At 43.6% G+C, this 12,237-nt stretch overlaps 1 protein-coding gene across 3 annotated transcripts in view; it reads left to right on the plus strand.

Annotated features, from left to right (window-relative positions):
- LOC117735220 (alpha-1,6-mannosylglycoprotein 6-beta-N-acetylglucosaminyltransferase B) overlaps positions 1-12,237 on the plus strand; it is a 55,508-nt gene that overhangs the window by 19,577 nt on the left and 23,694 nt on the right. For all 3 annotated transcript variants that reach the window (XM_034539724.1, XM_034539722.1, XM_034539723.1), the window contains exons 4-8: positions 1,016-1,125; positions 2,512-2,585; positions 3,847-4,014; positions 5,531-5,695; positions 9,160-9,329. In XM_034539724.1, the coding sequence (XP_034395615.1) occupies positions 1,016-1,125; positions 2,512-2,585; positions 3,847-4,014; positions 5,531-5,695; positions 9,160-9,329 (687 nt within the window). The remainder of the gene's footprint in view (positions 1-1,015; positions 1,126-2,511; positions 2,586-3,846; positions 4,015-5,530; positions 5,696-9,159; positions 9,330-12,237) is intronic.

A 12,237-nucleotide genomic window follows, 5' to 3' on the forward strand; every position in this document is an offset into this window, starting at 1 on the left:
ATCAATCGTTTAATGGATAATTAGAATTATTATTATTTATAGCTGGAGCTACAACAATGAGTTATTTAATTAATTATTGTGGATCAACAAAAAAATAACTAGTAGAAAGAGATGAATCTTTGAATTAATATTTCAAGCAAAGCAATCAGAGAAACCGCTGGTTCCAAGTTTTTAACACATGGTTTTCTTTGTCTTAAACTGATAATAATAATTTTGTAACTACCATGCTGTCTTCACATGAACTCAACCTGACTTTCAAACAGATTTCTTTTATCTTTCGGACACCAATAAGAAAAAGATTTGAGCTCTCTGAGCTTGTTCTCAAGAACATTTAATAATGAATCTTATAAATCCATTAACCATTAAAGGAGGTGTTGCAGTGCATCCCTAAGGTGTTGCAGCACATTTCTTTCTTTTATTTTTCCACAGAAAGATAAATTTTGGTTGGAGGATGTCTCTTCTCTTTTGGTGTTTGCTCAGCAGATATAGTAGCAGATTATATTTTTATGAATTTAGACTCTGGTGTCAAATGAAAATGTAACTAAGACTGAAGTCCTGGGCTGAACAATGTTTCAGTTAATTTGCTGTTGCTCTGCTTCTCACAGACATATTCCCAAACTCTCTCAGAACTATAACACTGCACAGTATATTGTCTTCTCTTTATTTTCTCTGTGTGTCATCCTCCATATCTCCTTTTGCATCGTAAATATTGCTTCCTGATATGTTTTAACAGTTTTTAGGTGATAGATTGCTAACAACCTAATTGTTTTCTGTCCTCATCTCTCCCAGGGACTTGCTTTAATATCCCAAATTACTGTTTTATCCCAACAAATGAATTATCTGTTAGTGTATTAAAAGCTTTTTTTCAATTTCACACCTAAAGAAGTAGCATCAATGGGATAAACAAATACAGCTATAAAGCTAAAAAAGAGAAATAGTGTCTTGAAGAACATGTATGTCGTCATACTTTTCGATATTCTCTTCCTCTTTGTGTGTTTGTGTCGTGTGCGTTCAGGATTCAGCCGGTCGGGCTCGTGGAGCGGATGCAGGCCATCGCCCAGAACATGTCTGACATGGCGGTGAGGGTGGAGCAGATCCTCCAGCGCAGCGTGGCCAGCAACAGAGGTGCGGTTTTAAAACACAGGGACTCACCTGGAGAATACCAAATAGGGCTGGAACCCCTCGGATGAATCCCCCCGTCCACTTCAAATCCATCCAATCTAAAAACACTTTCCCCCTGTGCCCCCTAAGCCCGGCTGTCAAAGCCTTGACCCCGCCCAACTGCTGAATGCAGGATTTGTGTCTAACGTGCACTTGCTGATTGATCACATAGAACATGACAGACATTATTCACACCACATTACCTGTTCAGATGGCAAGCCGCTGTTTGCGTCGGGCTGCTGGAGCTCCTGCGCAGCGCGGTTGTATCATAACAACGCGGCTACAGGATGTTTAAATCATGATGATGAATTACTGCCTAGTTAATGGGATCTGGGCCTGTCAGCTTTCTTTATTAGCCTCCACTCTCAATTTCTTTAATGGCTGCAGAATAGAAATCGGACAGCACGATTTAATTCACGATTCAATTCCACACCTCTATCCGCTACATTGCCCTTTATGACGGAGAGCTATTCGCCTTAATGTCTCATTAAAATGTATCAGATCATTTGCCTGTAGTCATAATGTCTGATATCATTTAGATAAGGCTCGTGTGAAACCTGGCAAAGTTTTGACAGCAGCAGGCAGCAGCACTTTTCATCGTGAGAGTTCTGCCGTCATCGTGATAATCAGACAGAAGCGGCGGGCAATTATTTGTCTGTGATTGTGCTCTTTGACGCTCGGCAGGATGCTGGCGGAGGAGCCGCAACCGCTCCTTTAATTGGGCTCACTAGAGCCGGGCTTCGGGGGAGAAGAAAGACGGGCAAAAGGAAGAAGAGGGGGAGAGAGAGAGAGAGAAAGAAGAGTGAGAGCGGCAGAAAGAGACAGGAAAGATGGGATGAGAAGGAAAAAGGGAGCAAGGAAGATATGGTGGGCGAGGGAGCAGGGGGGAGCAGGGGCAGTCTATGTATAGTAAATCCAGTGAGTGAGACGGAGCAGAGACTTGGCCATTCAGCAGGGGACGCCGAGCTTTTACAGGAGCTTGTTAACTATCTCTACTCTCCAATTTATCTGTGTTCATCCCAAAGGCCGCAGGATGTACAAACAGATTTAATGCCCAGGGGAAGTACTGTTTGATCAAAAGGAGCCCTGTTCTGTCTCGTGAGGTCCGAGGCCAGTGATAATTACACATATACATTTTATGGAGCTGGGTGTTGCATTGCAGAATTAAACCTGGCAGAAAATCTAGTATATTGACAAAATATCAAGATCGTGGAATAGAAAACTGACAGTTTTTTATTACCTTCCTCTTTGTGCACTAAAAAACAATGCAGCTGATGTGTGTGGTCTTTTGTTGGAGCTTGTGTGCGTTGGTTTTGATGAATACCCTGCGTTTGTCTTTTCTCCATGCAGGCAGGGAAGGGACGTTAGGGCAATGTGAGATTCCCAAAGATCCTCGTTACCCAGACTGCTCCAGCAAGATGGACGTAAGTATTCACACTGAATCTCACTTAAGTCCAAACTGTTTCACACACAAAGCGAATAACTCATCGTGCTTGGGGACTCATTTTGGTGCAACATACATTTTGTATAATAAGACAAGAGGACATATAAAGGCTCCTTTGTGGAGAACAGCTTGAATATAGAAATATAGAAAATAATAAAACTGACTATGGTTTTATGAACCCACTGCACTGTATATTCATACATTTTATGAACTGCAGCCAACAGCAGTCAAAGCAGAAAACAGCAGTGTGTACAATAATAGCATAAACAATAGAGCGCCGAAGTGTACTTCTTACTCTTAACGAGTGGATATCGGTGAAGAAACGTTATAAGAGAAGATGAAACGTGTGAAAAAGATACGCCTTCTGTTAAACATATATAGCTGAGCTCAAACGTAGCATATAGGAGGAAAAAAAACATATGCTCGGTGCACCGTTCTTAGTATCACAATCATGTTTATGCATGAAGTGGGCCTCCATAAATATGTCCCTCACCATATAAATGTGTGAATGCATTATACGCATACACTCATTAGAGACGGTTCTAGTTTGTGTAGCTTGCACAGGCCAACTGCTTTAGTTTAACCTCACACTTTCAGGGGTGTTTTGAACAGAAAATGTTTTTCTGTACCGTCAGCGGAAAAAAACCAGAAGCGCCTCTAACCTGGAGGTGCGGATCCCAACTATCTTATTAAATCCATCTCGCCCCATCGTTTGCACTATTTAAGTATTCTGCCTGCGTCCTCTCCTTGGATGTCCACTCTTTGCAGCATGTCTGAAAATCGAGTTAACCTGAGCGCCACAAGCTAATTCTGCCCCGTCGAACGTCTCTATCACGTTACCGCGCTGGACGACCTCGTCATGCTGTTTTTTTATTGACTCCCCCCGTGAGCGGAAAGCCATGAAAAGTTTTTAAAGGTTTAAACTTTACTTCAAGTACCAATTATCTGGCGTACTCGACCCTCAGAGCATCAACGGTTCATGTAGTCAGCTTAACATCAGATAACATCATCTGCATTTAATGCGTTTCATTTTTTTTTTCTGTGCACATACCCCACAATAAAGGACCAGAGGCATCTAATTAAAGTTCAAATGTGAGAGTGAATAATAATGACAGCAGAGTGTCAAAATGAAAAAAGGACACAAGGGATGTATTTCAAACCAGCCTTTTGTCACATGTAAGGGGGGTTGGCTAATATCCAAAGTATTTTAGAGAGATTAGAGTTTTCGTTTTTTCTTCCAGTGGATGCGGGCTCGTTGGACCTCAGACCCTTGCTATGCCTTTTATGGTGTGGACGGCTCAGACTGCTCATTCCTGGTCTACCTGAGCGAGGTGGAGTGGTTCTGCCCCCCACTGCCCTGGAGGAACCAGACTGCCACACCCACCTTGAAGCCTCCACCCAGGAGACAGGTAACACACCAACATCTCCTTATCATTCATCCATCATGCAGCTAGCTGAAGGGGAAACATAGGAACAGAACACAGGGGCAACAATTTGATGTAAAGATCAAATTATTACTGCAGAGACTTCCAAGTCCAAGTTCCTCAAAAACACAAGTAGCCTGGAGCGCTGTAGCCTGCGTCTCGAGTGCGAGGTCAACGAGGGAGCTTGACCTTGTCTCTGCACGAGAGACGGCTGGTTAGTTTCGCACCTGTTCAGTGTGAGGAGAAGATCCATCAGGAAAAGTACGAGACGGAATATTTCAGGCGGGAGTAAACAAGACGACAGCGGAGGCACATGGATGTGTGCACTCTTCACATGCAAACAAAGGTGTCCATCATCTTGCAGTGACAAGGAAGCTGGCATAAATGTGTGACTAAATTGACAAAATGAGTTATAGTCGATTGAGAATTTAGAATGACGAAGAGAAATAACAATGAATTATTATTAAGGTGCTGTTGAAATACTGCCACCGTAACGTCGGTGGCTTGACGCTGATGCTACAGAATGCTTTTAACTTATTCCCCAATGCCAAGCAGAGCATTTATTACCTCATTTTGTGATCAAAAGCTCCTCGGAGGATGCAAACACCGTCTCTCACAGGGTGCTGGCTGTCATTCCCAGTTTGCATTGCTGCATCATTTGCCTTTTCTTTTTTTTTTTTCTTTTTTTTTTTAGCATCAACACATGATGCATTGTGCTGCTTACGATCACTCCTCGAGGCCTGTCCCATCGTCCGCCCCCTCTCTCCCTCTCTCTCTCTCTCCCCAGAGTAATGTACAGCCGGCAGGACGGGCCCTGATGAATTCACTCGGTGGTTCTACCTTCTGCTCTAATTGCCAGCATTCACTGACACTAATCCCAGGGCTTCCCTTGAGTACTCTGCATTTTGCTGTGCCGCACACAACTTGCTCTTGAGAGCGATAACTCACCTGCATTGTGAGAGTACAGCACAGCTCTGCATATTGATTTTGTCACGCCGCGTGTGTATTCGAGAGAGGCAGACGGTCTGTTTCTGCACGTCGGTTTTCTCCTCTGTACATTTCTAAGTCCTCTGTGCTCCCGTATGCAGTTACTCCATTGATTAATACTCGCATGCGGGTATCGGGACGTGATGCAGTGATTATGGTGGGCGGAGGAGGAGATGTAAAATGAGAGCAGACTTATTTATGAGGATTATCCAGGAATCCCTGAGGCAACCTGTCTGAGAGGCCTAGCCCCAGGGCTCTAGCAGATATCAGAATATGACAGGCTCGCTGTGCTATATACAGTCTAATGAAAAGACTCACACTTTTTTAGTATCCCACCCCTTCTGCTCCTCGTATTCCGATTCATAAACACATGTTCTTTAGTATTTGCTGGTGTAGAACGTCCGTAAAAGGTCTACATGAAGGAATTAAGCACTGGCTCATGTAAAGAACACATCCGAGGTTCTGTACACTTCTGATTATTTCCGGTGATTTTTACTTCTCCTTTATCATCCAGGCTGTTTTCCAGTCTGACATCGGGGCTCTGCTGGAGCAGGTGGGCACCGGGAAGGAGTCACTGAGCTTCATGAAGAGACGCATACGCAGGATGGCAGCACAGTGGGCCTCTGCCGCTCGACGGCTGGATGACAAGCTCAACAACCACGGGAGAGAGCAGAAAAGGGTGACTACGAGGCACACACTGGAGGATGAAAGTGTGGGATGAGAAAACTAGTCTGTGTTGCGATTTCATCTTTTCAAAGCCTCCGTGGTTGCAAACAGACGAGCCAGTAAAAATTTATTTTCTCAGTTTCAGAACAGATTTTCCTTCTTGTTTGGAAACATTCCTCAGCTCCAAGGCATTAAAGAGACACTCTTTGCTCAGGATGTTTTGGATCAAACATCAGAAAGCCAGACGGGCCTTTAATGCCCACATGCGAGGCTGCTAAGTGATCAGAACACCAGTGAGTTTGTTGGACTAAAGTCTTTTTATCTGAAGCTACTTGGCGTGAATCGTAGAACGTTGAGTAACAGACGCAGCAGATGATGCAGAGTTCCTCATTGTAGGCATTGGTTGGCTTTCATGCTCTTTCATCACTGACATTTACAGAGACCACAAAGTGTCCGCTGGAACAGACGTTTGATGAAATGAACATTTTACCCCTCCTGGTGTATAAGTTAAAACCATTACCAGACACTATAACTTATAAGGGATTAACCCAGAAAAAAGGGGAAATACACTGTAAATGTTCCAGTGGTTATTACTAAGACGTTACATTCAATCATACTATATTGTGCAGATCTTCACAGTCTTCAGAGTTATTTTTGCCTTTTTGTGATTAGTTTGTGTTGAAATGCTGCCAGTGGATGTGCAGTCTTCTTACTTTGAGCTGCTTAACTGTCCAGAATATCATAAACTGGTTAAACTCCCAACCGACCAGCCAATCAGTCCAATTTGCTTCAGACCCACAGAGATTATGAGTATGAACTAGCACCACCAACATGTGTGCAGCTTTGATATGCACTCTAGACCCACATTTATATACAACACAAAGTTCCACTGCCTGATATGTGGGATAATTTACGCTGTCGAGCATATGACGAATCTTGGCGCACATAACAGCATCATCTATTTTTAAACCCGCACGGTAGCTGAGCAATAAATGAGATATGCAGTTATTTGATAGGTAGAGACCTTCAAATCTGTTGAACACAAGTGAACAGTACTGTATGGCTTAACCAAAGAATATACAATAATGATATTCATGATATATATACAGTATCTCCACTTGTCCAATAAAGAGACACTTTACCCATTTCACACATCAAGTTCAGTTAACTGGTCTTGATGAGGTCACAGTGATGTCAACAGGGTTATGTGGGCACGGGCTGAACAGTTTATGTTAACAGACGGCCTGCATTGCTAACTGGAGATATTTGAAAGAAGAGCGGGACTTAACCCCTCAAACTCTCATGCAGTTGTTACAGATGTTCTTCATTTTGAGGCTGGTTTTGTGGATTTACAGATAGTTATTCACACGTTTGTGATACAAGTTACCAGTAGAGCTAACAGAATACGTTAGCACATCACAAACTAGCGTTAACACTTCTATGCTAGAGCTAGTTACTGGCAGTAGCCTATGATGAATGTATGCGCTTTTGCATTTTTAGGATATTAATAGTAAATAAAGAATCTGAATGTACTTATGTCGCTCATTTAAGCGTTAAATGTAGTTGTCAGCACCCTAGAAACATACTGTATACTCAACACATGCTAACAGCAATTACCATTTCCATATGTAAACAATTATTCATAAAACAGAAACACAAACCGTACCTGGGGCATTTCATGTTTCTTTTGCCTGAAGCGTCATGTCTGACTCATTTACATGCATGTCTTAAAGGAATATAGTATATTGATGAAGACCAGTGTCATTATGTGTTTGTTTTCTTCTCATAGCAAAGAGGCGGAGGACTGTATTGTAGCTATCAGTTTCACCAAATTGTTTCAGAACATGTGAATAGCTCTCTACGAATCCCTCTGTAGCTGAACATCGGCTTGATACTCAAAAAGCTTTAACGAAACAATAGGAATGAAAGATATTCCATTTGTAGTGTTTTGCTTGTTGTCAACAAGCTCGCAGTATCCTGGCGTTCTGCTGCATGTGTGTTTTTTTTTGGTCAGTTTTCAGCTGAATAAATCAAAGCCGATTCTGTTAATAACAATTCACTCTTCCAAAATGCATGCTTCTCCCCAACTGGGGAGAGGGCTTTGTCTATTGTAATGGTATGTTTGACAGTTATAATTACTGTCCATTAAGCAGACCCTGCAGGCTTGGCTTCCATCGCCAAAACAAAAATACAGAAGTAGAAATATCTTTAGAGAAGAGAGCGTATCCGTGTTTTTGAACTTGCTGTTCTGTTTTGCTGTTCTTAGTGTGCACTTTAAAACCCATATTGACCCTTTACGCCTCTCTACTTGGTGTCCTTATGATGCTAGAGTTATGAATCCTCAGCGTTGTGTTGGTTTTTATCAGGTTGTAATCTTAACTGGAACACAAGACCTGTTCTCAGCCTGCCAGCTGCTGTCAAACACGGACCCCCTCCCCTTTAGGCCCTTTAAAATGGATTTTATTTGGTCTGCAAAGGTACTAGATGGCATTACATTTGAACCTTCAGGGGTCTTCTCACAGTGTTCGGATTGTATTTGAGCACTGTGTATTTTCTATTTATGTCAAATGTAATAACTTATTGCCTTCCCCTCCTTGAGTTGTACATCTGACATGTGGGACTCATACATGTGGACAGCGCTGCAGGGTAAACAGTGCTGTGGCTCACACCCAGGGGAAGTGTCCATTGTGTCAGCAGTGTGGGAGATGACATTTTGTATTGTATTGGTATTGGAAACGTTTCTAGTTATTAGATTAAAGTCTGAAAAGCTCCCATTTAAAAAACAATTTATTAAACTAGCCGGATGGGCGGAATTCTTTCAAGCAGACCTTGTTAATACAAAGCATCACATGGATCTGCAACTCTATTCAGATTTTTTTATGCGAAATTTGATGACTTATCAATTTTTTTTCTGTGACTAATAACAGTGGGGCGACTGTCTGTCCCAACAGCTGTCGGAGGGCTTCATGTTGATATCTACTGTAAGATGTGGAGAACTCACTGTCACGCCTTTAAACAAATAGTTAAATAAATGTGTGGTCTAGAATATAATGGAACAAAATCTAATTTCATTACATATTTAACAGCCTGGAAATTCCATCCTTCCCCATCAGCAATTAAACCGCTGGCGCATTGTTCTGCATATCAATTAGTTCTCCGCAGGTCACTTTTCATTTCAACTCCTTGCGCAGTTGATTGTATTTCTTGGGAGTAGTGGGACTTTTCCGTCACTCTGCTTTCTCCCTTTCATTGGACACTCAATTCGATTTAAAATTTGATTGATGCCAAATATCTGAAATTATTCCTATGTGAATCCTTTAAATCATTTGTTGAAATGATGGAAATAATGGATGGAAATAATGACTTGTTCTCTACAATAACAGTGCAGAAATGGTTGAACAAACCTGCACACGTTGCATTAATAAAACACAACATCTCCTCTTGCCTTGACTGTATTCCTTTTCATTTTGCATTCAGATTCTAGTTCATGTGGGCTTTCTGACAGAGGAGTCTGGGGATGTGTTCAGTCCCAAAGTGCTGAAAGGGGGTCCTCTGGGTGAGATGGTGCAATGGGCCGACATCCTCACAGCCCTCCATGTGCTGGGACACAACCTCAAGATCTCGGTTTCTCTCAAGGAGCTGCACGGGTGAGTTTAGATTTGATTTATTCCTCTCTGATCACGTTGCTCTTCAAGCCGTCTGCAGAACTGCTGCAGTGTCAACGTACAATACTCAGCTTTCTGCGCTGACGTTTCTCACATCCATATTTAATGTGAGTTTCTGTGGGGCGTCTGTGCAGGAATCAGCCGTTGGTTTATGATTTGCTATTATTAATTGTCGAATAGAAAATGCTTTGTTGGTCCATTCCGCGCACTCGTTGCTCACACACTGTTTTTTCCGATCCCCTTCGGCCACCCAGCTACGCTATCTCTCCTCGCTGCAGAGTGCTGTTTCAGCCTGAGGGCTTGACAGCACCTCCACAGTTTGTGCACCTCCTTCCTGCCGCAGCGGAGAGATAACGGGCTAGTCGCTCATCATCACAAACATAAGTGCTTATGCCAGTTGACACACACTCACACATATGTTGGCATCCAGTCATGCTGGCGCGAGATGGTCACATCAAGACTATTGATGGTCACACGGGCGAGGTGCGTTCAGAGGAGTTCAGGCGGGTCCGGTCCTGTCCATTTTTCTCGCCGTCGTGATCTTTCAGCGGTTTCACGCTGACAACTCCGGAAAAATGACAAGTGTACAAAATGTAGAAGATGAGATTTTTCTGTCGATTTTTTTCTGCCGGTGGGTGACGGCGCGAAGCCGAAGCAGACCGGCTGATGATAATGTGCGCTCGTTATTGACTACTGTATCCTTTGTTGGAGGCAAGAGGCAAGGCCATTGACGAGCTAGAGCTGCCCTTTGATCGAAAATGTGAGAAGAAAAGCTGCCTTGATAAGAATAGACCAATGAGATCAGGAGGGGGCTGAGATGCTGCAGAGGGAACGCTTCTGCCAACCGTGCTGTTACTTACCCCACTAATTGGTGTCATGGTGTATTGAATCACTGCAGACTGTCTCCATTGGGAATATACCATCAGAAATGTTTCAGAAAGAAGACTTGCAAAGAAACATCGGCCATGGTTGGTTAGGGCTAATACTTTCCAACAGATGAATATAGTACACATCCAGCAGAGAGCGAGAAATCTACTTTATTGAGTGCTTTTTTTATGTTTTTTGTATGTTCATATAAGTTTGCTGTGGTGTTCCATTAGGGCTGATATTGGTCTCTGTTCATCAGGAAATGAAATGTTCAGCCTCAGAGAAAATATAATGGAAAGCTGAAATTGAAGGCAAGTGGATTTATTATCAGGCTCCGACTATATTCACTCTGCCCACGAAACACCACCCAGTGTATATATCCCACTCTTTTTATGGCCATCTTGAATTGGCCAGGTAATGGCAGATGCTGCACATCCATAAATCCCTTTGCTGTGACTATTAACAAATATAAAAAGGGAAAATTTCTCTCCATCCCTTACTCCCACGCGCTATCAAATTGACAGATCATTATGTGGGTTGTGCTCCTACAGATTCCCTTGGGCTTGTATCTATTTACATTTGCTGCTCTTCACTTTCCTACCCCGGCTTTTGGAAAGGAGTTTAATATCACTGAACCCCCTGCTGTGGTTCTTACGTGGACAGGATAGCTGATATGTTGAGCGGTTCCTCCGACGGACACATTAGTCACAACGGGAGCTCGGCGACGGTGGGAGTGAAGCTGTTGGTTTGCATCACGTAATTGCCTTCTAATTGGCAACCTTCATTCTCTCCGGTGGCTTCAGTGAGTCGTCACTTTGGCTGGCATCTTTCAAATCAGTTATGCTCACACATCCCGCCTTCAGCCAGTCTTGCCCATTCCGGATCCTGCAGATGCTCCACTGGGGTGCCGGGTGTGAAACACACTTGTTTCAGTCTTTTCTTTTCAATTTGACTTTTATGTCACTCTAGATCGACATTCGTCACCATCCCACCACTCCTATCTCTGGCTCTGCATTCGCAGAAGTAGCAGTCGTTGCTCCATAAAAAGCCACCAGTGAATATTGTCTCTTCTTTCACCTCGTTATCATTTCTTTAACCTCATTATCATTTCCTCACGACTTGAAACCGTAAACGTCGAGTTCGGTGGCCTCCACGTTTACGTCCGACAGCGTGCTCTGCATGTCACGCCTTTTAGATATTGTGACCAGTTCATAGTGGAATCTGACACTGGCTACTGGTTAGCAAACTGGCTCGACTGGAAATTCAGTCACGATAAGAAGAAGGAAGATCCATGTAAAGTGAGAGCGGTAACAGAGGACCAAGAGAAGTCCTGGTCCTGGTCTCCTGTAATTGAGGTGGAGACTAAAGTGGCCGTGACATCACTTCTGTCAGGACACCGGCGCACTGAGGAGGGAGGCCCTTCAGCTGTTTGCAGGGCGGCGAAGGCAGCTGTCACTTCCGCTTGGGGATCTCATCCCCTCCCAGAGCGACGTGGGTAATTAGCCGGCGACAGAGCATGGCATCTCAACACATGAGGAGGGGGAGGACGGGGGAGGGGGGGGGGGAGAACAGGAGGGAGAGAATAAGGAGGCCGGATGTAGCTGCCGCCTGTCATGTTTAGCAAGTCCTGTTGGCAAGCGGAGTGGAGAAGCTGTGTTCACACACAGACACACACACACACACACACACTGTTGTGATCCCGAGATGGTCCTCACACTCTCTCTGCCTTCTCTTTCTTACTCATGCTCTTCTAATTCCACTGTTTCTACACACCGTCATATCTCAGGCTCTGGTTCAACACGGTGCTGCTGTGTGCGTAGACATGTGGCCGATGGCAGTTCTACATCAATTGCGTCTAGAAGGCGTCACTTAACACATCAACACCGGGGGGATTTCATCATGTTTTCTCCCTGCAAACATACAGACGTGCCTGAATTGTGTGATCAGCAATCCGGGAAAAAAAATATTTAACACATGTCAAATTGGGGGTCAATGGTCTGTAATGCGCCAGCCAGAATAATGG

Source organism: Cyclopterus lumpus, chromosome 8 (assembly GCF_009769545.1).
Source record: "Cyclopterus lumpus isolate fCycLum1 chromosome 8, fCycLum1.pri, whole genome shotgun sequence".
Lineage (NCBI taxonomy): Eukaryota > Metazoa > Chordata > Actinopteri > Perciformes > Cyclopteridae > Cyclopterus > Cyclopterus lumpus.